At 45.4% G+C, this 21,753-nt stretch overlaps 1 protein-coding gene across 1 annotated transcript; it reads left to right on the top strand.

Moving 5' to 3' along the window:
• Nucleotides 1–248: 248 nt before the first annotated feature.
• CCDC158 (coiled-coil domain containing 158) lies at nucleotides 249–20,491 on the top strand. Its single transcript, XM_009895967.2, has 20 exons — nucleotides 249–304; nucleotides 1,556–1,883; nucleotides 2,179–2,256; nucleotides 2,467–2,503; nucleotides 3,138–3,203; nucleotides 3,612–3,733; nucleotides 5,987–6,106; nucleotides 6,997–7,188; nucleotides 9,353–9,835; nucleotides 10,423–10,612; nucleotides 11,918–12,070; nucleotides 12,515–12,627; nucleotides 13,370–13,528; nucleotides 14,881–14,973; nucleotides 15,770–15,895; nucleotides 16,164–16,327; nucleotides 17,227–17,294; nucleotides 18,075–18,287; nucleotides 18,965–19,066; nucleotides 20,397–20,491. The coding sequence occupies exons 1-20, from the start codon at nucleotides 264–266 to the stop codon at nucleotides 20,489–20,491; spliced, it is 2,943 nt and encodes a 980-aa protein (XP_009894269.2). The 5' UTR covers nucleotides 249–263.
• Nucleotides 20,492–21,753: the final 1,262 nt, after the last annotated feature.

Raw genomic sequence — 21,753 nt, 5'->3', positions numbered from 1 at the left:
CCATGATCATGATTCCCACATTTGACAGACAGCAATAGGCAATGGGTATTTCATGACACCTGTTAACTCCCATACCCATGGTGCTCTCAGCCTCATTTTGGGAGGGCTCTGTACTCAATATTTTGGTTGATTTAGCTTGGTGATTTGATTTGTGGTTTGGTTTTGGTTTGGGTTTTTTTTTTTTTTCCCTTTAGACCACTTTGCTACATGAGCAACAGAAAATCAATTTAAGACTGATCGTTGCTGATTTGCAGACCAAACTGATGGAAGTGCAGTTGGAAATAGAGGCACTTCAGGACACTAGGTAAGAAGGCCAAAATGGATCACAGGATCACAGGATATTGGGGGTTGGAAGGGACCTCCAAAGATCATTGAGTCCAACCCCCCCCTGACAGAGCAGGGCCATAGAATCAAGAACAGCTCACACAGGAACACATCCAGATGGGGCTGGAAAGTCTCCAGAGAAGGAGACTCCACAACCTCTCTGGGCAGCCTGCTCCAGGGCTCTGTGACCCTCACAGGGAAGAAGCTCCTCCTCATGTTGAGGTGGAGCCTCCTGTGCTGGAGTTTATACCCATTGCCCCTTGTCCTATCCCAGGGTGCAAGTGAGCAGAGCCTGTCCCCTCCCTCTTGACCCCCAGCCCTCAGACATTTACAAACATTTATCAAATCCCCTCTCAGTCTTCTCTCCAGACTAAACAGCCTCAGGGCTCTCACAGGGCAGTGCTCCAGTCCCTGAATCATGCTGGTAGCTCTCTGTTGGGACTCTCGCCAGCAGATCCCTGTCCCTCTTGAGCTGGGGAGCCCAAAATTGGATGCAATATTCCAGGTCTGGCCTCACCAGGGAGAGTAGAGGGAGAGGAGGACCTCCCTTGATCTACTGGACACACTCCTGTGTGATATGTGTTATGGAAGGTTTATCTGTGGGCTTTGAGAGACACAGGGAGAAACTGGCCCTCAGACAATGAGACACTGGCACCTTGGCTTAGGAAATGGCCTATTAGTAGCTTGTTGTAAAAAGCAGCAGTTATTCAACAAAAATATTAGAGCTGTTAGGATAAAGGATGTGGACCTGATGGAACAGGCCCAGAGGAGGCCCCTGAGGGGCCTGGAGCAGCTGTTCTGTGAGGACAGGCTGAGGGAGCTGGGGGTGCTCAGCCTGGGGAAGAGGCCTTGCGGCTACCTGAGTGAGGCCTGCAAGAAGGCCGCAGAGGGACTGCTCCCAAAGGCCTGCAGGGAAAGGCCGAGGGGCAATGGTTTGAAATGAGAGCAGATTTAGACTGGATGTGAGGAAGAAGTTCTGCACCATGATGGTGCTGGAACACTGCAACAGGCAAGCTGGTGGTTGAAGCCTCATCCCTGGAGATATTCGAGGTGAGGCTGGAGAAGGCTCTGAGCAGCCTGCTCCAGTGGAGGATGTCCCTGCTGACTGCAGGGGGCTTGGACTGGATGACCTGTGGAGGTCCCTTCCAACCCAAACCATTCTGTGATTCTATGATAAAAGTCCTGTGATGAATCCTGTTTTCTATGTTAAATCTTTGGTTTCCAAATTCAGACCAAAGGAACCTCAGAGCCAAGATAATGTAAAAATACAGACTAAAAATACTGCCCCAGAGCTGGAAGCTGCTGACCAGCCGCAGGAGGCATTGCTGAGGAAGGCTGACAGCCAAACTGAGCATCTCAGAAAGATGGTCCACAGCCACGAGGAAGTGCTTCTGGAACTACGTGGCATCCTAAGGCACTACGAAGACAGCCCAGGAAAGAAACTCTGGGAGTGTGGGAACACAACTAGCCTCCACATCCACACCCTGAGCACAGCACTTGCTGATGTCCTGAGGAATTTTGACTCAGAGGTGGCATGCCTCAAAGGAAAGCTTGTCCTGGTATGTCAAGAAAGTGCTGCCTTTCCTTCCATTTTGTGTTCTGGTTTAGAAATTATTATATAAACTCCTTAGGCCAGCTTAGGTGGGAAATGGTTCTGGCACAAAGAGGCCCAAGTGCTGCTTTGCTGTTAAGATGGCAGGTGCTGGCATATCCCCAACCTGAGACTGGGTTTATTGTTGGAATTTGAGCTGTATTGTGCACATTTTCAAAGTGGGAGCAAAAGGAAGGCACGTAGCCTTTGAGCACTGCTGTTTAGACCATCTTTTCTTTAGCACTCTCATCTGTTTACAACAGGTGGAAGAAGAACTCAAGTCATTGAAAAAAGCTTCACAGGCCCCAAACCAACTTCTGCTTCAGCAGCATCACAAAAGGTACCTGTTCTACATTTATTTATTCATAAAGCATAAATCAACATTTTCTCACACGTACCACACCGAATCCTTTCCTGATTGTGATGATACTGGGGGGGAGAGGTGAGAAGTGATGGTTTTGAGGGCTTCAGAATTGTTCCATTCCTGATATTTTATGCTCTTTCTGCTGCTGTTCCCTTCCCTCTGGACAATTTCCTGGTTTATTCACTGCCTTCAAAATACTATTTTGGAAGAATCTGTAGAAGTTTGTGAGTGTGATTAGTGACTCAGGTGGACATCTAGAATTTGTTGGAAGACTAAAAAGAAAAGATTGGAAGTAATCTTTTTTTGGTGGCTAAATCAGCTTGGTCTTACTAATTTCAGCAGGAGCTTTGTCTTTCCTTGTTTGAAAAGTCTGAATTTCTTGAACTCCACAGGAACCAGTTCAAAATAAAAGGGTCAATAATTCAATACATACAATTTCATCCACAATAAATTAAAAATGATTGCATTTCTGACTGCTGAAAAATATAATTTCCTCTTCAGTGAAGGCCTGCAGTGATAGGCCAAAGGGAAATGCATTGAAATTAGGGAAGAGATATAAATTGGATGTTAGCAACAAGTTCTGCACCATGAAGGAGCTGGAACACTACAACAGGTTGTGCAGAGTGGTAGTGGAGGTCCCATCCCTGGAGATACTCAAGGTCTGGCTGGACAAGGCTCTGAGCAACCTGCTCTAGTGGAGGATGTCCCTGCTGACTGCAGGGTTTTTGGACTGGATGACCTTTGGAGGTCCCTTCTCACCCAAACCGTTCTGTGATTTCATGTTTCAGCTACTCTTTGTTAAGACTAAGCTGGTAACCAGGGTTTTGTTCTGGGAGCAGGACTGAGCAAGGGCAGGAGGTGGCAGCACTGCTAAAGCTAAGGGTGCACACAGCTGTGCAAACACTCTCCAATACCAGATGATTCAGGATGGGAATTTTTATTATAGTATGTCCCCAAGTGCCATGGCCGCAGGTTTCTTGAACACCTCCAGGGATGGAGACTCCACCACCTCCCTGGGCAGCCTGTTCCAATGCCTGACCACTCTTGCAGCAAAGAATCTTTTCCTAATCTCCAACCTAACCCTCTCCTGGCACAATTTCAGGCCGTTTCCTCTTGTTCCATAACTTGATACTAGGGAGAAGAGACCAACTCCCACCTCACTGCAGTCTCCTTTCAGGGAGCTGTAGAGAGCTATGAGGTTTCCCCTCAGCCTCCTCTTCTCCAGACTAAACCACCCCACTTCCCTCAGCTGCTCCTCATGAGATTTGTTCTCTAGACCCTTCACCATTTTTCATGACTCTCACAGTTTCTAATTTCTCCACCTAAAACTTTTTCTTAGAGAGCAAACAAGAACCCAAAATTCAGGAGATGCACATCACATTGGTCACCTGGAGTGGACAGTTTCTCAGCTGCATTGTGAATTACAAGAAGCTAGGAGGATGTACAGAGACAAGGTGTGTATGGAGTTATGTGTCAGCCTCAGTGCCAGTGACACTGGATATCTGCATGTCTGAAATGTTCTGGCTGCGTAAGGGAATCCTTTTGAGAAGGGATTGCTTCAGAAAATCTGTGCAGACAGTAAGATAAATGACATCATTTTTAACTCTATGTGTTCCTATTACTGTTTAGAACAAGTTACCTTTCTCTAATGCAAAACAGCTTTGCAAAACTTACTGAACACAAACCAGTTTGGCCAAATGTGTTGAGCATAAGTGATGCCTTCTGGAAGTATATTCATCATTCTGCACTACAAACAGGACAACACTGTTCTATTGTACCACTGGAGAATATATCAGCAAAAAAAAACCAGGCAGTAAAAAATAGCTTCTGATTTAAGCTGTGTTTCTCAGATAAATCCTTTGGTTGTCTTGCAACATGAAGGGATGGGAGAACACAGAGATTAGAGCAGGTGCTTGAGAAGCAGACAGGTGCCCAGAAAGTGAGTTAAGAATCTTTAATATTCATTGAAATCCCAAAGGTTCTTATCAGCACAATATAAGAGAGGCCAAAATAAACCAAACCAAAGAGAGAGAGAGAGAAAGGCTGGCTAGCACTTCTGTAGCCAAATAATTTCTTAATCCTATTAGCCTTGACAAACTCTTTTTGACTTTTGTTTCTTCCAACTGTTTTGCCAGGTTGGACAGCAGGGAATTACTGCAGACAAATGGAGAAAGCTTTACTTACAGCCCCCCCACCTCACCCCCCAGCAGCTCTGCCATCTATCCCATTTCTGCTGTGGTTTATTTCACTGCTTTGGATTCTAGTTTTATAAACAGTTTGAGTATCTTTACTATCTCTCTTATTTTTGGTGAAAGATAATTCATTTTTTTTCCTTAGAAAATGACCTGAAAACAGTTGCTCTCCACTCCCTTTAAAGATTAGTGAGCCCTGCAGAAGTGCTTGCTGGATCCAAATGCATCTTAGATTACAAGTCAGGAGGATTTAGGCATCCTTCCCCTACATACTGCTGGAAAGGGAAAGTTCAGGTCACAAGGTTGCCATGAAGTTTGGCAGAGCTGATAGTCTCTGATCCAAAAAGGTCTGAGGATGGAATGGCAGGGATGTGCAGGTTGAGCCTGTGAAGCTGTGGTGTTCATGTGCTTGCACTGTAAGCAGAGCAAACCATTTCCTTTTATCATTGCTGCAGGCTCCCACTTTTATCAGTTCAGTTGTTTCTCTTGTACCAAAACTCACATTAGTCAGTTCCAAAGAGGCTTTTCGTGGCAGCATAACTGAACTGTGGGGAATTTGTAAATTTAATCTCCATTACTCTGCTTCATCCTCAAGGAAGAGTAGGATAGTCAGCATGCTCTTCATGTTAGATCTAGTTACCTGACTGAAATCATGCAGTGCACAGCATAAGGTCATATCACACACACAGCTGCAACTGTAGTGTACATTCCTCAGGCATGTTCCCTTTCATCATGTTTACCTCAGAGCAGATGGAGAATTGGAAACTGGGAATCACTTTCAGGCTGGTTTTCAGTCTGCCCACTCCAGAAAAACGTTTGGTTTGTGTATCTATGAAAGCAAAATACTACTTGCTCCAATGAAAACTGCTTTTGAATAGGTAATGTGCTGAACTGCTCACTTGAGTGAGAGACAAGCTGATAGCTGGAGGGGATTTGATCTCAGGCTGTTATTTGGAGACATTCCTGGGGAGGTGCAGGAGAGAATCTAAATAAAGCTTTTGTAACTGTAAGTCCCTTTTCTACAACAAGCATATCTCCACAGCTTCTCTGTCAGGAAAACACCTTAGGAACTAAAACTTGAAAGGAGTAGGAGATGTTGTGTGTTTTCTCATTGAATGATTCCAACTGTATTGCTTCTTATTTGCATTGTATTGGCTTTTCTAACTAGCAGTACTGCAAATCAAGAAAGGAGCTTGAACTTCTTCTCTAAAGAGATCCTTTTCCCTTTCCATTAAATGTTTATGGGGTAGGTAAGGAATTTTTGAAGAGCTGTGGGGCAGGGTGGCAGCCAATTCATCCTGAGGAACCTCAGTTAACTGCAGTGAAGTGGAGCTTAGTGCTTAAAAGAAGGCAACACAATTCTGAGTGCACCTAGGGAATAACTCTGCTGAGCCAGAAGATGACATTTGGACCTCTTGCAAGTAGAACCTAGAAGAAAACTAGAAGAAATCTAATGTACTGTTTAAAATAGAAGGCATTGAAATAATTCTTAATGAATACTCATCTCTATCCTAGGTCAAAGCTCTTGAGAAGCAGTTGCACCTAGCTCAGTGTGAGACCACAGAAGCTCAGGCAGAACAGGATCAGCACAGCCAGGAACCTGGCAATCTGAATGACCAGATTCATCAACTGCTGGTAAAACCAACTGAGAGGATTGGGGGGAAAAAACTCCTTGCTGCTGGTGTTGAATTGCACATTGCTTGTTTCCAAAGAGCAGCAGTCCCCTTACAATTAGGTTTGAGGATTATTTTTTCACTGGAAATTTGAATTGGCTGTGCAAGAAGTTTCCCAAAGGCCCAAGCAATGCAGGATGTTCAGAATCAGGATTAGCTGAGTTGTGCCTTGCTTTTCTTCATGCATTCCTCAGTGTCTGAATCTGGGGATGTGAGGCTTCATTAGTTTTATTTGTGAGGTTTCATTAGCTTTGTTCATGTGGTTTTATTAGGTTTATTTGCCTGGTTACTGGCACAGTGCTTCTGAAGGAGGTGTTGAAATGACTTCATTCCATATGGTGTCCTCTTATTCAAGACTATGTTAGTGTAAATCTTTTCCCACAGATTGGACATAGCTCCAGAGAAGGCTGGAGTCAGGATAATCACTGCATAATTGAGGATTAGGAATCTAATTCAGGATTCCTTTTGTTGCTGTGTCTTCACCTCATTCATTCTGCCATTCTCTGAGCCTCCTGCATAGTTCTCTATTTCAGCTTTAATCATAGAATGGTTTGGGTGGGAAGGGACCTTAAAGAGCACCTAGTTCCAACTCCCTGCCACAGGCAGGGGCAGCTCCCACTAGACCAGGCTGCTGGTCTAGTTCCATCTAGTTTGGAACTAGATGGTCTTTAAGGTCCCTTCCAACCCAAACCATTCTGTGACTCTATGAATATTCCTAAGTGGAAAGCCATGCAGCAGGCCCTGCTCAGAGGTTTAAATGTCTGAGTTGATAATGGTAAGAAAATGAGCAAAACAAAAAAAAAACCCTCCAAAGTGTGATTCAAGGAGGGAAATGACTTTAATGTCCTGCAGACTGAACTTCATAGAAAAGAAATAGAACTAAGTCTAGAAAAAGAGCAGAACAAGAGGTCTGGGGACCAGAACACAGACAACAGCATCACCATTAACTGCCTGAGGAGAGAACTGGACAAGAAAACCATGGAATTGCAGCACCTGGAAAACACAGTGAGGGAAATGAGGACTGGACGCCAGCTGGAGCTCCAGGTTGGTGAGCAGCTGCAGCAAGAGTGGTCAGGACAGAGAGTGCTGGGTCTGAGGCTGTACTTCAGACATACACATTGGAACTGGTTGCTGTGGGAGGCCTCTGGAGCTCATGGGCCAACGTTTTCTTTCCAGTCTGAATTTGCATTTTTTTCCCCCTGTGAATCTGACCTGGTTGGAGTTGTCCTGCTCAATGCAGGGGGCTTGGACAAACTGACCTTTGAAGGTCCCTTCCAACCCAAGGCAGCCTGTGAAGATGTGACCTGCCCAGCTTCCATTTCTCTTTAGTGAAGTAGAAGCACTATTTCTGCTTTTGATTTTTGACATACAAGCCTTAGGAGAAAATGGAATGTTGTGTCCATAGTGTGTTTGACTTTGGCTGGCTTGTCAAGCATTGGAGCAGGCTGCCCAGAGAGGTGGTGGAGTCGCCATCCCTGGAGGTGCTCAAGAAACCTGGGGCACTTGGGGCTGTGGTTTGATGGCCATGGTGGTTCTGTCAGCTGCTGGACTCAATGATCCTGGATGTCTTTTCCAGCTGAAACAATTCTGTGATTCTGTGTAGGCCTCCAAAACATTTTGTAGATTTCCAGAGAGTTTGCTGCTGCCAAACAGTTCAAGCCAACCACTACAGGTGGCATTCTGGGGAGTGAGCACTTCTGTAAGAAGAATTAGTAAATGAAAGGCTCCAGAATGCCTTACTTAAGGAAAACAGGATGTGTTTATAACCCTGAGCTGAATGCAGAGCTGTGTCAGAAAGGACTGCTCCTGACAAAGCAGATTCCTAGACACCAACCTGTAGTACCTTCCCCTTTCTCCAAGACTTCAGCCCCTCAAAAATGAGCTGGAATTAGGTAGCCAGTTTTACATTATGATTTAAGAACAAGTTCATTCCTTTCTTTTCTACCACACCACAGGCTTGTGCTACCTCACAGATGGTTCATGATTTTGTCAATCCATTATTTTGCCTTTCAAATCCTCCCACCAGGAAGTTTGTTCTTTTCTTCTGTCTCCCTGACATACTATCAGCAGTCCCAGCACTTTATGCTTTGAATGGTGCACACTGCTGCCTGCAGGAATCAAATCACTAATCAATGATTCATGGACAGTTCAATTCCAGCTTACAGTGCAGCCAGTCAGGTTTGAGCACCTGAAATGCCTTAGCCAGAGCTGCTTTAAATGTTACACTAACCTGGCCAATTCATTCATCATTTTGACATCAATTTGTCATTTTAAATTATTAAAAATGAAGATTCTAAGCAATACTTCATTTAGGAAAGTGGAATAAGAGGCAAGAACAACCTACAGGCTGGTCTCAGAGTGGCTGGAGAGCAGCCAGGCAGAGAGGGACCTGGGGGTGCTGGTTGATAGTAGCCAGCAGTGTGCCCAGGTGGCCAAGAAGGCCAAGGGCATCCTGGCCTGTATCAGGAATAGTGTAGCCAGCAGGAGCAGGGAAGTCATTCTGCCCCTGTACTCAGCACTGCATAAGCCACACCTTGAGTCCTGTGTCCAGTTCTGGGCTCCTCAGTTTAGGAAAGATGTTGAGGTGCTGGAAGGTGCCCAGAGAAGGGCAACAAAGCTGGGGAGGGGTCTGGTGCACAGCCCTGGGAGGAGAGGCTGAGGGAGCTGGGGTTGCTTAGCCTGGAGGAGGCTCAGGGGAGACCTTCTTGCTCTCTACAACTACCTGAAGGGAGGTTGTAGCCAGGTGAGGGTTGGTCTATTCTCCCAGGCACCCAGCACCAGAACAAGAGGCCACAGTCTCAAGCTGTGCCAGGGGAGGTTCAGGCTGGATGTTAGGATAAAGTTCTTTCCAGCAAGAGAGATTGGCCATGGGGATGTGCTGCCCAGGGAGGTGGTGGAGTCACCATCCCTGGAGGTGTTTAGGAAGAGCCTGGATGAGGCACTTGGTGCCATGGTTTAGTTGATCAGATGGTGCTGGGTGAGAGGTTGGACTTGATGCTCTCAAAGGGCTTTTCCAACCTGGTTAATTCTGTTCTGTTCTATTCTAAAGCACACAGCTGTTGTAGACCAGACCTTGCTGACCTCATTTTCCTGTCAAATTCAGATGTTCAAGTTGAAGTTGGACTATAGAAAAACAGGAATGAGCAGGAAGTTCTAAGGGTAGAAATCAACATTTCTCTTGGCTGATTCCTGTCTTGCTGTTATTCAGATGGCTGCAATCAAAGAAGAAAATGAAAGCATTGGCAGAATCTCCTCTCTGAGTGTCCAGCTGGAGTCAACCAAGGACACCCTCCGGAAAGTGAAAGAAGACCTTGCCTCCAAACAGATGGACTTGGAGGCTGCTGAGAGAACAGTGTCAGATCTGACAGCCTGTCTGCAGGAGAAAGAGAGAGCCCTTGGGGTTAGCCATGAGGAAATCAAGGAGCTCCATTCACAGCTTGACAGGAAGATGCAGGAGCTCCACATTCAAAAGAGTGAAGAAGCCCGTTTACACCGAGCGCAGCTGGAGTGTCAGACGCTGAAACTGCAGGTGCTGGAGAAGCAGAGGACTGCTGAGATCTTCCAGAAGCAGATTGATAGCATGACCCAGGTCATGGCCCAGCACAGTCGAACTGCTGGAGCAATGGAGGCTGAGAAATCTCAGCTTATAAAAGAACTCTATGACTGGAAACTCAAAGCAGAAGAAGTTAAGGTGTGTCTGTGTCTGTAAGACACTAAATGTTTGCTCTTTTTAAACATGTATCTTAATGTGCTAATCCTGGGGGTTTAAAGCAGGTCAGACAAGGCTCCAGGGAGACCTTAGAGCTGCATTTCAATATCTAAAGGAGACCTACAGGAAGGCTGGGGAGGGACTGCTTAGAAGGGCCTGTGGGGATAGGACAAGGGGCAATGGTTTGAAACTGGAGCAGGGTAGATATAGGTTGGACATCAGGAGGAAGTTCTGCACAATGAGGGTGGGGAAATACTGGAACAGGTTGCCCAGGGATGAGGCTGAGGGCCTGTGCCTGGAGGTATTTGAGATCAGACTTGATGGGGCCCTGAGCAGCCTGATCTAGTTGGAGGTGTCCCTGCTGGCTGCAGGGGGGGTGGACAAGATGACCTTTAAGGGTCCCTTCCAACCCAGTGCAATCTGTTTACTTTTTTTTTTTGCCTTCTTGCCCCAAACTGTTCTCTGACTACTAAGATTTAAAGGACTGATGATGCCTGCACATCCCTATGGTTATTTGCTGTAATCCTGTACATTACACATAGTTACCAGTGGTTTCTTTGTGCAAGCAGATTGCAAAGGATGAGAAAGAAGCCAGAATACATGCAATGGAGGCCAGACTGAGTGAGCTGGAACTGGAAAAGGTTAAACTGCTTAACACATGCACTGAGAGGCTCCATGCACTTGATGATATGAAACTGCAGAAAGAGCAGCTACTGAATGAACTCCAGGTCAGCCAGAGTGAGCTAGCTGGCCTTGCAGGTAGGGAGCCTCAACTTAGCTCAGCTCTGAGAGCTGCTAAATTGGGCTGAGGTTAAAAATAAAAGAGCAGCTTGCTTGCTGAATCCAAATAGGGCTGCTGCTGGTAGGGCAGAGGGTTGCCTGCCAGCATGGGATGCTTGAATTGCTTCAGGGAGCTATGTCATGGTTTGGGATTCTGGCACAGAGCAGTATGAATGCAGTCTTTGTGGCAGTCTCACTACCCTCAGCACAAAATACTTCAAGTGCCTGACTCTGGGGAGCCAAGAAGCAGATCTGGGACATCACAGGATAGAAACCTGACCAGTTTTTCCTGAGTGTCATTTAGAAGCACTAGTGGATCCCATTAACCATCTGTGGTCAGGAGATTTTTGTGTCTGTTTTGTTGTAATTTTGCCCCAATGTTATTTGAGGTTTCCATTCTACCTCCACTGCTTTCACAACTAATGTGTGAGGAAAACAATCAAGAAAATATTCTTGAAAAGCTAAAAAATTAGGGGCTGGACCCAAGGCCCCCACCAAAATCCAGGGAGCTCCTCTCTTGGGTCCACACTGCAGCCAGCCAGATGCTGCTGCTGCTGCTGTTCACATTCTTTGCTCCCCACTCACCCCTGGACTCTAATAAACTACCCAGTGGCAGCATTTATTTCTTCACAACTCAGCTGTACTTCTGAACATGAAGTTTTGTAAGAGTGCTCCAAGATTTTACATGGAAGGTTTGCATGGCACTGTTGAGATGCAAGAGCATTAGGAAAGGCTTGTTGTAGGGAATGACCACAGAGGAATTAGAGCTAGAGACTGAGCACTTACAAACTGGCTGGCTTGTAGAGGTATGTAGGCATCTGAGGAGCTAAAGAGAGATAAAATAAACAGAGCTGAGAAGTGGTGTGGCAGGGGAATGCTTGACAAATTAGATCAGCCCAGACCTAAGTCTGGTGATAAAGTGTTGCTGGAGAGAAGAATGACCAGGGCAAAATGCTGTCTCTCACTAATTCCCTTCACTGTCATGATATGCAGTTGGGTCTAGCTGCAGGACCTCAGAACTGTGGATTTGTATCACTTTCTTGATTTGTTGCTTTGCCAAGCACCCACAGAACTCTTTTTGGTGGAAGAGAAGCCTTTGATGACATGGAAGACAACAAACTTGTTAAGCATTTGTCACCAGTAGGTGTTACTTGCTCTACATCTTAGTTATCTGCATATCTAATACCCCTTTAAAGAGGGTAGGTGACAGATCAGTAATCTTGGTCTAGAAGAAGAAGAAATTTTTTTGTCACTATCATTTCAATCTTTGCTTACCCTCCCCAGTGGGATTTGAAGATTTGAAGAGGAATTACCAGGATAAAATCAAGGAGATGGAGAACACTGCAAACAGACTGAAAATGCAGTTGAAATCTGCCCAAGCTGAACTGGAACACACCAGGACTGCTCTAAAGACTATGGAGGGATCTGATGGCAATGGTAATTATGGCTTGAACTTCCCCCAAATCATGTTTGTCTTTTGAACCAGAGGATTTCTGTGAGTATGGATCCCTCAGTGAATGCCTTAATAATATGCCAGCTGTTTGGTGAACTAAATGAACATCATTGCAGAAGGCAAACTCTTTTTATCTTGCCATTTACTAGATACTTAGAAAGCATGAGTTGAGTTTCCTCAAGTGACCTTCATGCATATGTCCAGGGAATGCCATCTTCTTGTCTTGAGTGGGGTGGCTCTGGTGCCACTACCTTGAACAAAGCTCCAGCTGATTCTGGTGGGTGGTTTGCACACATAAGTGACTATGGGATCCTGGTTCAGCTTGCTTGTTGTAACACAATGCTGACAACTGACTTCCAGGGGCTTTTGCCAGAACTCAGGATGCATAATCCATGGCATTCATGAAGAATTCACTCTGTCTCCTACAGCTATGAAAGTTGCAGTGGGCATGCAGAAGAAGATCACAGCCAAGAGAGGACAGATAGATGCATTATGGAGCAAGATTAAATTCTTGGAAGAGGCAATGGCAAATGCAGCTAAGGTCATGAGAGCTCTGTATAAAAGTATTTAACTGTAGTTAGAGAAGTTGTTCTTTGGAGAAATGTGTGGCCAAAAGCACAATTAGGCCTGAAAAGGCCCAAACTGAATTTTGCTTGATTGAACTCTCCCTGTCCCAGCATATACCAGGGAATACCACCCCTGAATTAGCCTTCTGCATAGAGACAGGGTTTGATTTATATTTGTTCTCTGTGAGAGAACAGTTCTAGTTGCAGTGAGAACCAGGCTCTTACACATCAGTTCTTCTTTAAAACACCAACTAATGCAGTCAGTATCCTTCTGAATGTGCCCCCCCTTTGTTTTCTGAGATGATTCTTTGCAGTCCTGGTTGTAAACTCAGTCTGTCAGGGTCTGTCTGGCACATTGAGGTTTTCCTAGCTTTTTCTGTGACAAAGAGATCTTTAGTTACCAATAGCTGAAGTTAACTGAATGATCTTTTCTATCTCTTGACTATAACCTGTCCTCCTTCTTTACTGGCTTTGGATCCTGTGGCTCCTGGAGTTTAAAATTCCACTTTCAGAATGGTTCTAAAGTCTGACCTGTACTTTTCCTCAGGAGACCCAGCTTCTTGTTGCACACCCTCATCTTTCTGCAAGATGCAATAGCTAAACTTCTGACAAGGTTTAATTCAGATCTTTCAAAGAGGAAAGAAAATGTGCAAGAAACAAATACAGAGAGATGGGGGAGGGTTGGCTCATGCTTTGTTGTTCTCTTCTTATACCTAGGAGAAGCATTACCTCAGAGAAGAAAATAGTAAACTAAGTCAGGAATTGAGCTGTATTACAGCAGAAAATACCAGGCTTGCTGGGGAAATGGAGATCCTGAGATCACAAGACAAATGCCTGAAAGAAAAATTATCTAAGATGGAGACAGCCCTTGAGAAGGTAATTGAAGGTCGTTTACCTTGATAAGGTCATTCCATCTCAGTGAGACTTGTGGGTGCTTTCCTCTGCAGTCACTTGGGAAGGGAAAAGTGATGCACCCACAGTGCCTCAGGGGGCCTGGCCAAGCCTTAGTGACAGTCACAAAGCAGCACAGAAAGAGAGGCAGGTTGTATTTTAAAACCAAGGAAGGGACTCTGCTGGAGTCTGGTTCATAAAGATCTCTCTTTCTCTTTTTGCACTTTGGTTTGGAGCTTTCTCTCTTCTCCTTGTTATCCTGATAAGCACTCGGTGAAAAACAGCCTCATGATTGGATCTTTTTGACTTGTTAAAGAAGAAAGAGCATACAACAACAGAGACAGGTCAAGAAAGCTACCAGCCAGCCATTTTAAAACCTTCAGTACAGTTTCTGGATAGTTTAGTGGATTTTTTTCCATCCCAGAGGTGTTCAGTAGGCCTAGGACTGTCCCTGCCAGGATTAGCTCCCTTCTGTGATATTATGACGTGCACATTATGGCTACTGAGCTCATGTAAGAAGGTCAGCTGCTTTTGTAAGCCTGTCAAGAAAGGCAGCTGGTGATAGTGCAGTATTTCTGTACTAAACACAGCACCTCAGTGTCTAACTTCTTTAGTTATCAGAAAGAGGATGGAAAAGTGTAATCCATACAATTGTTCAGCACCAGACTTTATGGAGTTAGATCATCACAGAATCACAGAATGGGAGGGGTTGGAAGGGACCTCTGGAGATCACCCAGTCCAACCCCCTTGCCACAGCAGGATCACCCAGGGCAGCTCACACAGGAACACATCCAGATGGGTTTGGAATATCTCCAGAGAAGGAGACTCCACAACCTCTCTGGGCAGCCTGCTCTAGGACTCTGCCACCCTCACAGTGACAAAGTTTCCCCTTCTGTTTCCACGGCATCTCCTCTGCTCCAGCTTGCCCCCAGTGCCCTTTGTGCTGTCCTTGGGCATCCCTGAGCAGAGCCTGGCTCTGTCCTCCCAGCACTGCCCTGCACATCCTGATCAACAGGAGTGAGGGCAGCCCTCAGGCTCCTCTGCTCCCAGCTAAAAAGCTCCATCTCCCTCAGCCTGTCCTCAGCAGGGAGATATTCCACTGCCTTCAGCAGCTTTGTGGCTCTGTGCTGGACTCTTTCAAGCAGTTCCCTGAGGTCCTTCTTGAACTGAGGGGCCCAGAACTGGACACAATATTCCAATAAGTTTATTCATTCCACTATTCCAATATTCCAGTGCTTCCAGTAATGGTTGGACTTGATCTTGCAAGGTCCTTCCCAACCAAAACAATGCTGTGTTCTGTGAAAATGAATTGATGCCTCTTCTCTCCTCTCATGCAGGCATCCAAGCAGTTTGCAGAGTACCAGTGCATAATCCAGCGTCAGGAACAGGAAGCCATGCGCTTCAGGCTGCAGCACACGTTGGATGTCAAGGTCAGGCTGCTCCTAAGAAGCAGGGGTGTTAAGCTAGAGGCATTTACTTGCTGTCCTGATTTTAGGTTTAGCCTTATTTATTGCACAGTACTCCAAAACTTGTGCAACCCTGTTTTGTGTGGAATACACTCTGAGAGGTATTTACAGCAGGGACAACAACAAAAGGTAAACAGCTACAGGAATGTGCTAAGCTTGGCTTTCAGTGACACTTCAGCTTTTTCTTGCAGCCTTAGACAAATAAAAGCTGGAAATGTTCACAGCATTATGCTGGTAAATGAATCAGAGCTAAGATCTGTAGCAATGCCTTGTGTTAGTGTAACTGTCACAGACAGAAAACACCAACAAGCTTTTGGGCATCCACATCCTTCTTCAGGCCTGAAATAAAACCACAGAGTCACAGATTGCACTGGGTTGGGAGGGACCTTCAAAGGTCACCTTGTCCAACCCTCCTGCAGTCAGCATGGACATCTCCAACTAGATCAGGCTGCCCCAGGGCTGCATCCAGCCTAATCTTGAATGTCTCCAGAGACAGGCCCTCAGCCACATCCTTGGGCAGCCTGTTCCAGTATTTCCCCATTCTCTTTGTGAAGAACTTCCTCCTGATGTCCAACCTAAATCTCCCCTGCTCCAGTTTCAAACTGTTGTCCCAGCAAGCTTAAAGGTACACACAGGCTGTTATCAAAGGCAAAGTGATTTGACTAAAAGGGATGGCCTGTTGCAGAGGACATGCTGCCTACAGACATTTGTTCTGCTGAGCTGTACATGTTTATTCCACTTGGTTAATGTTTTTCTGCAGGAGCTGCAGGGCCCAGGCTACTCATCAGCTTTTGCTTCAAGCAAGCTGAGGCACATAGTGCCCCTTTCCCACCTGCAATCTGCTCTCCTGCCACCTTCCTTGAGCTTGGACAGTTGTGCCCTTCCCGTGAGTACCTCAAAATGGGAAATGGGGGTGTTCCAAAGGGTGAAAACAACATGGCATTTCAAAATGGGAGTGCATCTGGTAGGAGTGTCCAAAAGTGAAATCTTAATGCTGAGGGTGAAATAATATTCTGTAGCTTCTCATGTGGTTTGACCTTTCAGATTTTCTTGCTTTCCATTTGTGAAACCCATGTAAAAAGCATGAGTATAGGTAAGAAGCTGAGGAAGAAAGTGCCTTTATGAATACTTTGTGCTGGCTGATCTTATTTCAGATGCCTCCCAAGCCAGACATTTTGAAGGAAGAACCATTGCAGGATCTAAAGAGGATTCTTCAAGAGTTAACAGGCTCAGACAATGACATTCCCACTGTGGATCATGGCAAGGGTGACAGCAATGGTGGGGAAAAACCATCTTTAGCAACCATGAGGAATACAGTGTAAGAGCAAAATGCTGCTGCTTCTGTTGTGTGCTGTGCTTTTGCCTTCTTCAACTGGGATCTGGCTATTCATGTGCTTCAGGAGCAGTATTGGGTGCCTTTTTGCAAGCACATTGAGCCTGATGAAGCTAAATTGAAGCAGTGTTGTGTGACTAACCAGAAGGAAGATTGCAGTCTTCTCCAAAGCAGAAGTTTATTGTCTGTCTTCCATCTTTGTGACTACCCAGAATCCATAATGAATCTACTCCTTTATTTCCCAAAGATATCCATTGCTAAGGTGGTCTAAACTCACTCCAGCTCTAACAGACTTTTTTAATCAACTCACAGAACAGTTTTATGATGCTTTTCCTTCACTCCTAGAATGTGGCTGCCATAGAATGTGGCTGCCATAGAATGTGGCTGCCACCATTGCTCAGCTTTGAAACAAGCTGGCCTTCTAAAACTTTGAAATGCAGCAATCCTTCTGGCACAGCTTTTTTTTTGGGGGGGGGGGGTGATCCTGCCAGCAATGTGTTTCTCCATGCAGGAGGAGTGCAGCTAGAGGCTCTGGGATAGTGAGAAGTTCTTACACTTAGCTGAGGAACCTGCTTCATAAAATACTCATCTGAGATTCAGTTTCTAAGCCTTTTGCAATAGAGCATCAGTCCTGAGCTTCTTTGTGTTTTATTCATAATGCTAAGAGCTTCCTGGGAACTACAAAACAAAGCTGTGATGTTACTTTCATCCCTCTAAAAAAAGGGCTCTGGAACTTATTTACATTGTTTGCTTTTAATTTGCATGTATAAGATGTGGAGATTCCACATGAGAGGCTCACATTCTGACTGTGGAGGCTAAGTAGCATTAGCAAAACTTAGCATAAGGTTTCTAGAATGCAAGGTTTGCCATCACTTTGTTTGCAGGCATCCTCCATGCTTCCATACTGCAGATCTTCAGTCCCAGAACATTACCCTGCCCTTCACATCTCATGGTAAGTTTTCACTGGCCATGCTTGAGGGTGAGTGTCCCCCATATCAAGGTCAAAACTGCACCATTACAGACTATGACCAAAAATATAGTCCAAACACAGTATAACCTCTTAGGTCATTTACTCAAATACCTCTTGGTAGGTGCTGTTGCAAAGTCTTCATGGCACCTACTGCAAAATCTGCATCTGGTTGCAAACCAGCTCCATGGAGGCTGATATCAGCACACCAGAAATGATTGTCTTCCATGGTAGTTATTCATGAATAGGGATAGTCTTGGGTAGGACTCTGAGGCTCACTGTGCCTCAGAGATAGGCTACAGCTCCTGCTTGTCCTCAGGAGTAACTGCTATGGGTTCTCTTTGGTATTCCTGAGCCTTAAAATCTCCTAGGTAGGTACTGTCAGCCTTCCAGCAAACCTACTGCAAGGATTTTTCCTAGCTTCCCAAATACCTGGAAGAAGCATTTTTTTCCATGGGAGACTTGAGAAGTAGTTGAAGAAGGAGAGTTTGTAAGAAACCTCCTGAATTACTTCCAAGAAGTCCCACAAGGGGTGTTAGGAGTAAGGAAACAGCCTAAACCAGGGAGTGGCCAGCAGGAAAAAGCAGGACTTGCTTTCTGCTACCTTGTAGTAGCCTCCTGCTACCTTGGCTGCTAATAAGGAAAGGAAAGGAGCACGATGAAGGGGAATCCAATGCTGTGACTGCTGCAGAGATAATGTCAAAGCTGGTTTGGAGGTTTTTCCTCAGGTGTGTTCTCACTGCTCTTTCCTTGGCTGTCTCCTAGGAGCTGCTTCCATCTTCTCAGCAGCTCCATGTTACACATCCTCCCCCGAGAATGTCTCTCAGGAGCAGAGGTACAGAGCAAAGTCTCCAGTACACATGCTGTTAACTTCTCCACCCAGTGACCCTGCAGCTGGCCCCAGGGCCTCTCCAGAGCACAGACTGTCCACAAACAAGGCTGGCTCTCCAGAAGCTACACCCACAGCCCCCCAGATAAGTAAGTCTGGTCGCATTTACTGATCCAAAGAGCTTGCCTGGGTTTCTTCCCAGCCAGTACAGTGAGGAGGGATCTGGCAGGAGATTTAGCAGGTCATAACTGTCACCTTCAGTCAGTTGCCAGTCATTGCTCAAAGAGCAAGATAAGTGGCACTGCTCTTTCTTTCTCTTGTCTGTGGGTGTTTGTGTTCTGCCAGAAGAGTGCCTGTTGAGTTCTGCACTGCTCTGGAGCTTTAGAGACTTGGCATTTCTGGTTTTATTCCTGGCTTTAGTAAGCTACATCTTTCTGTACCTTAAGTTTTCCATCTGTAAAATGCAACTGATACTATTGCTTTCCTTTGGACAACCCTGCAGTTTGACTGGCAAAGAAGGGCTTGGAAGTCATGGCTTCAGATACTACTTTAGTAACACAAAACACTTTTCCCCCATCCCATGAAAGGAGAAATTCACAGGCAAGATAACAATGAGGTTGTATTTCCCCTTAAACAGACATTCACTTGAAGAGCCACACCAGAAAGTACAAATTCCTGTTAATAACCTTCTCTTCTTACTCATTTTCTCTGCTACTACAAGCTTTACTGTTTCACATTTTATTTACTTTAGAGGGAATGTTTAAGTGGTTTATAATCACTTCTTTCTCTCTCTCTCTTTTGTTCACATGAATAATTTTCTCACTAGCTTCTCAGCCCATGAAATCTAGAGAGCAGACACCCAGGAGGCCACAGAACAAGATGGAAAGCCTGCAGGACCTGCTGGGATCACTACAGATAAAAAACCAAGGTGCCAGATTATTATTCCTGTGTTATTAAAAATGCTCACACTGTCCAGAAACAGCTCTTGCTACCTCCCAGGGTGTTTGCATGAGGTCAGTGTAGGTGTGCCTGGTTTACTAGCAGTACCCACTGGTACATTATCCTGCTCCTAGGATCCTAATCCTTAGATTAACTCCCCAGTGCACTGTTGCTCAGCCCTTTAACTCTAATAAGCTTCAAGATCTTTAACATTTCAAAGATGGCAGCAGGTCAGGGGTGCCTTTGTGTGCTGTCAAGTCCAATTAAATGAAAATTTTAACAAGCTGATGGCTCTTGGATGGAAACTGAAAAATACTCTGACACCAGTAGGCTCCAAAACCAGAGTTTCCCAGCCTCAGAAGCATATTCTGTTATAGAATGGGTTGGGTTGGAAGGGACCTTCAAAATCATCCAGTCCCAACCCCCTGCCCTGGGCAGGGACACCTCCCACCAGCCCAGGTTGCTCAAGGCCTCATCCAGCCTGGCCTTGAACACCTCCAGGGAGGAGGCATCCACAACCTCCCTGGGCAACCTGTGCCAGTGTTTCCCCACCCTCAGTGTCAAGAATTTCTTCTCAGTCTCCCCTCTTCCAGCTCAGCACCATTGTCCCTCATCCTGTCACTACAAGCCCTTGTCAAAAGTCCCTCCCCAGCTTTCTGGTAGCCTCTCTTCAGGTACTGAATGGGGGAGTAGAAGTGAGCAACATGAATGTGTGCAGTCACCTCCAATTCCACCATTGCTTTCTTCATGCTCTCCACATCAAAGAGCATTTTAATAAGGTCTTGGATTGGCTTAGCAAGTTTTGATTTTGTCCAGCACCTACTGTCAGTTTCCTGACAGCTTCTTCATCTTTTTCCTCCTCAACTTCTTTTTAAATCTGAACTGACCACAGTGACCATGGAGGTTCAGGTTCTCTTCTTGCTCCCTTTAAAGTCATTGCTGGAATGCTAATGTGATGGCAGGATGAGATGGAATTTATTTCCTCTGAAGCTTTCTATGTGCACACTTAGTAAACCTGAGTTTAGTAGACCAAAGTCATTAATTTCAAACCATGCCAAGAGAGAGATTCTGAACTCAGTATACTGAGTTTTGTTCTTTGGTGCCTTGGTTTCACAAGGCAGGTGTGGTGATGCCTGCCTTCAACCAGGTTTATCCTTTCTGTTAAGACCCTGCACATAAAGAATTGCAAGCTGAAGCTGCACTTAAAAGGGCTCAATAAGTGCAGTGTAACATGCAGGAGGATACACAGAGCTTCAGGTGTCTGCACCTGAGGCCTCAGCCAAGGTGGTGTTCAGCTCATCCTTTCTTGCTGCTTTCAGCTGTGTCAGCAATGATCAGAACTCAGGAAGTGAAGACAGAGAAAGCAAAGGGGAAGAAGACAAAGCAATCAGAATTAAGCTGCCATTTTACTTAGAGATTCCTGCCACCCATGTACCTGGTGTTCAGATGTGTTTTGAAGGACTAATAATAAAGCTCCTTACACTTTTCTAACTCTGGCTTGCAACCACAACACTCTCTTCAGTTTAAAGGAGTGGGGAGTAGAGAGGAATAGAAGTAAGTCTAAACACAGATTCACTGGCACACCTTTCAGTGGCTGTGTGCTGTGAGGGGCACTGGCCACAGGGCTTCAAGTGCCAGCATTTCTTGCAGGTGCTCTGGATCTTGCTCACCATTTCAGGTCTGGCTTTCAGCAAGTTAGTTTTTTTAATGGTTTATTGGGCATTTCATTGTCTCATTCTAAAATAAGTTGTTTTCCCCTACCTCATTCATGTCATTAATTCATTAAATTCACCAAATGGTTTGGGGTGGAAGGATCACAGGATCTTTCCACCCCAAGGGACCTTAAAGGTGATCTAGTTCCAACTCCCCTGCCAATGGGCACGGACACCTTCCCCCAGAGCATCTCTGACTCATCTGGATGTCCCCAGACTGCCAAGTATTTCCAACAAAAGCAGGAAACCTGCCTGTGGCCCCTGTTAACTGACATAGAGTGTGGACCCACATACCCACAGCTGGAAGACTGCACAGGTTTCATCCCATACCATGATTCCTGTAAGCAGAATGGACTCAGGAGGTGCTATTTTGTCTGGAATTTTTCAGTGTGTTGGGATATTTGGCTTGATTCATAGCACAGAAGGAGAGGCCACAGCCTGCCTTGGGTTTAGCTTTGCAGCTGAGGATGTGGAGATCCCCAGCTTGGGATTTTTTAATGTGTTTTTTCCTTCTTCAATCAGTGTCACTGTATAAAACCTAAATTAGATAAAGTTTAAGCAGGGTATAAAATGCATTTGGAATCTTTACTGACTTTTCTAACAGTCTAGTGTGACAACTCCAAGGCTCCACCACCCTGGCTGAAATAGCTGGGTGTATTACTTTCAGTTGGCCTCCCAAATGCTCTGCAGCTGAGTCACCCACACAGACAACCTGCCCTTAATATGAATGCCTAAGAATCATGTTCTCAAAGGCCATTCCTGCTGTAAGCTTTAGTAATAAACAGGAAGGCAGTGTTGAGCACACCTGGGACACATGGATTTGCTTTTTCCACTTTTCTGTGTCTTCTGACATTTGAGGATTTTGCAGCAGTGGGCACTTAAAAGAGCTAAAAGGTGATCCAAAGCTAAAAACAGTTCCAAAGCAGTAAGATAAGCAGGGTCAGAGTGATGATTAAAGCTTCAT

Source organism: Dryobates pubescens, chromosome 24 (genome assembly GCF_014839835.1).
Source record: "Dryobates pubescens isolate bDryPub1 chromosome 24, bDryPub1.pri, whole genome shotgun sequence".
NCBI lineage: Eukaryota > Metazoa > Chordata > Aves > Piciformes > Picidae > Dryobates > Dryobates pubescens.
The sequence above is the reverse complement of the archived record's forward strand: the minus strand, read 5'-3'. Positions and strand labels throughout refer to the sequence as shown.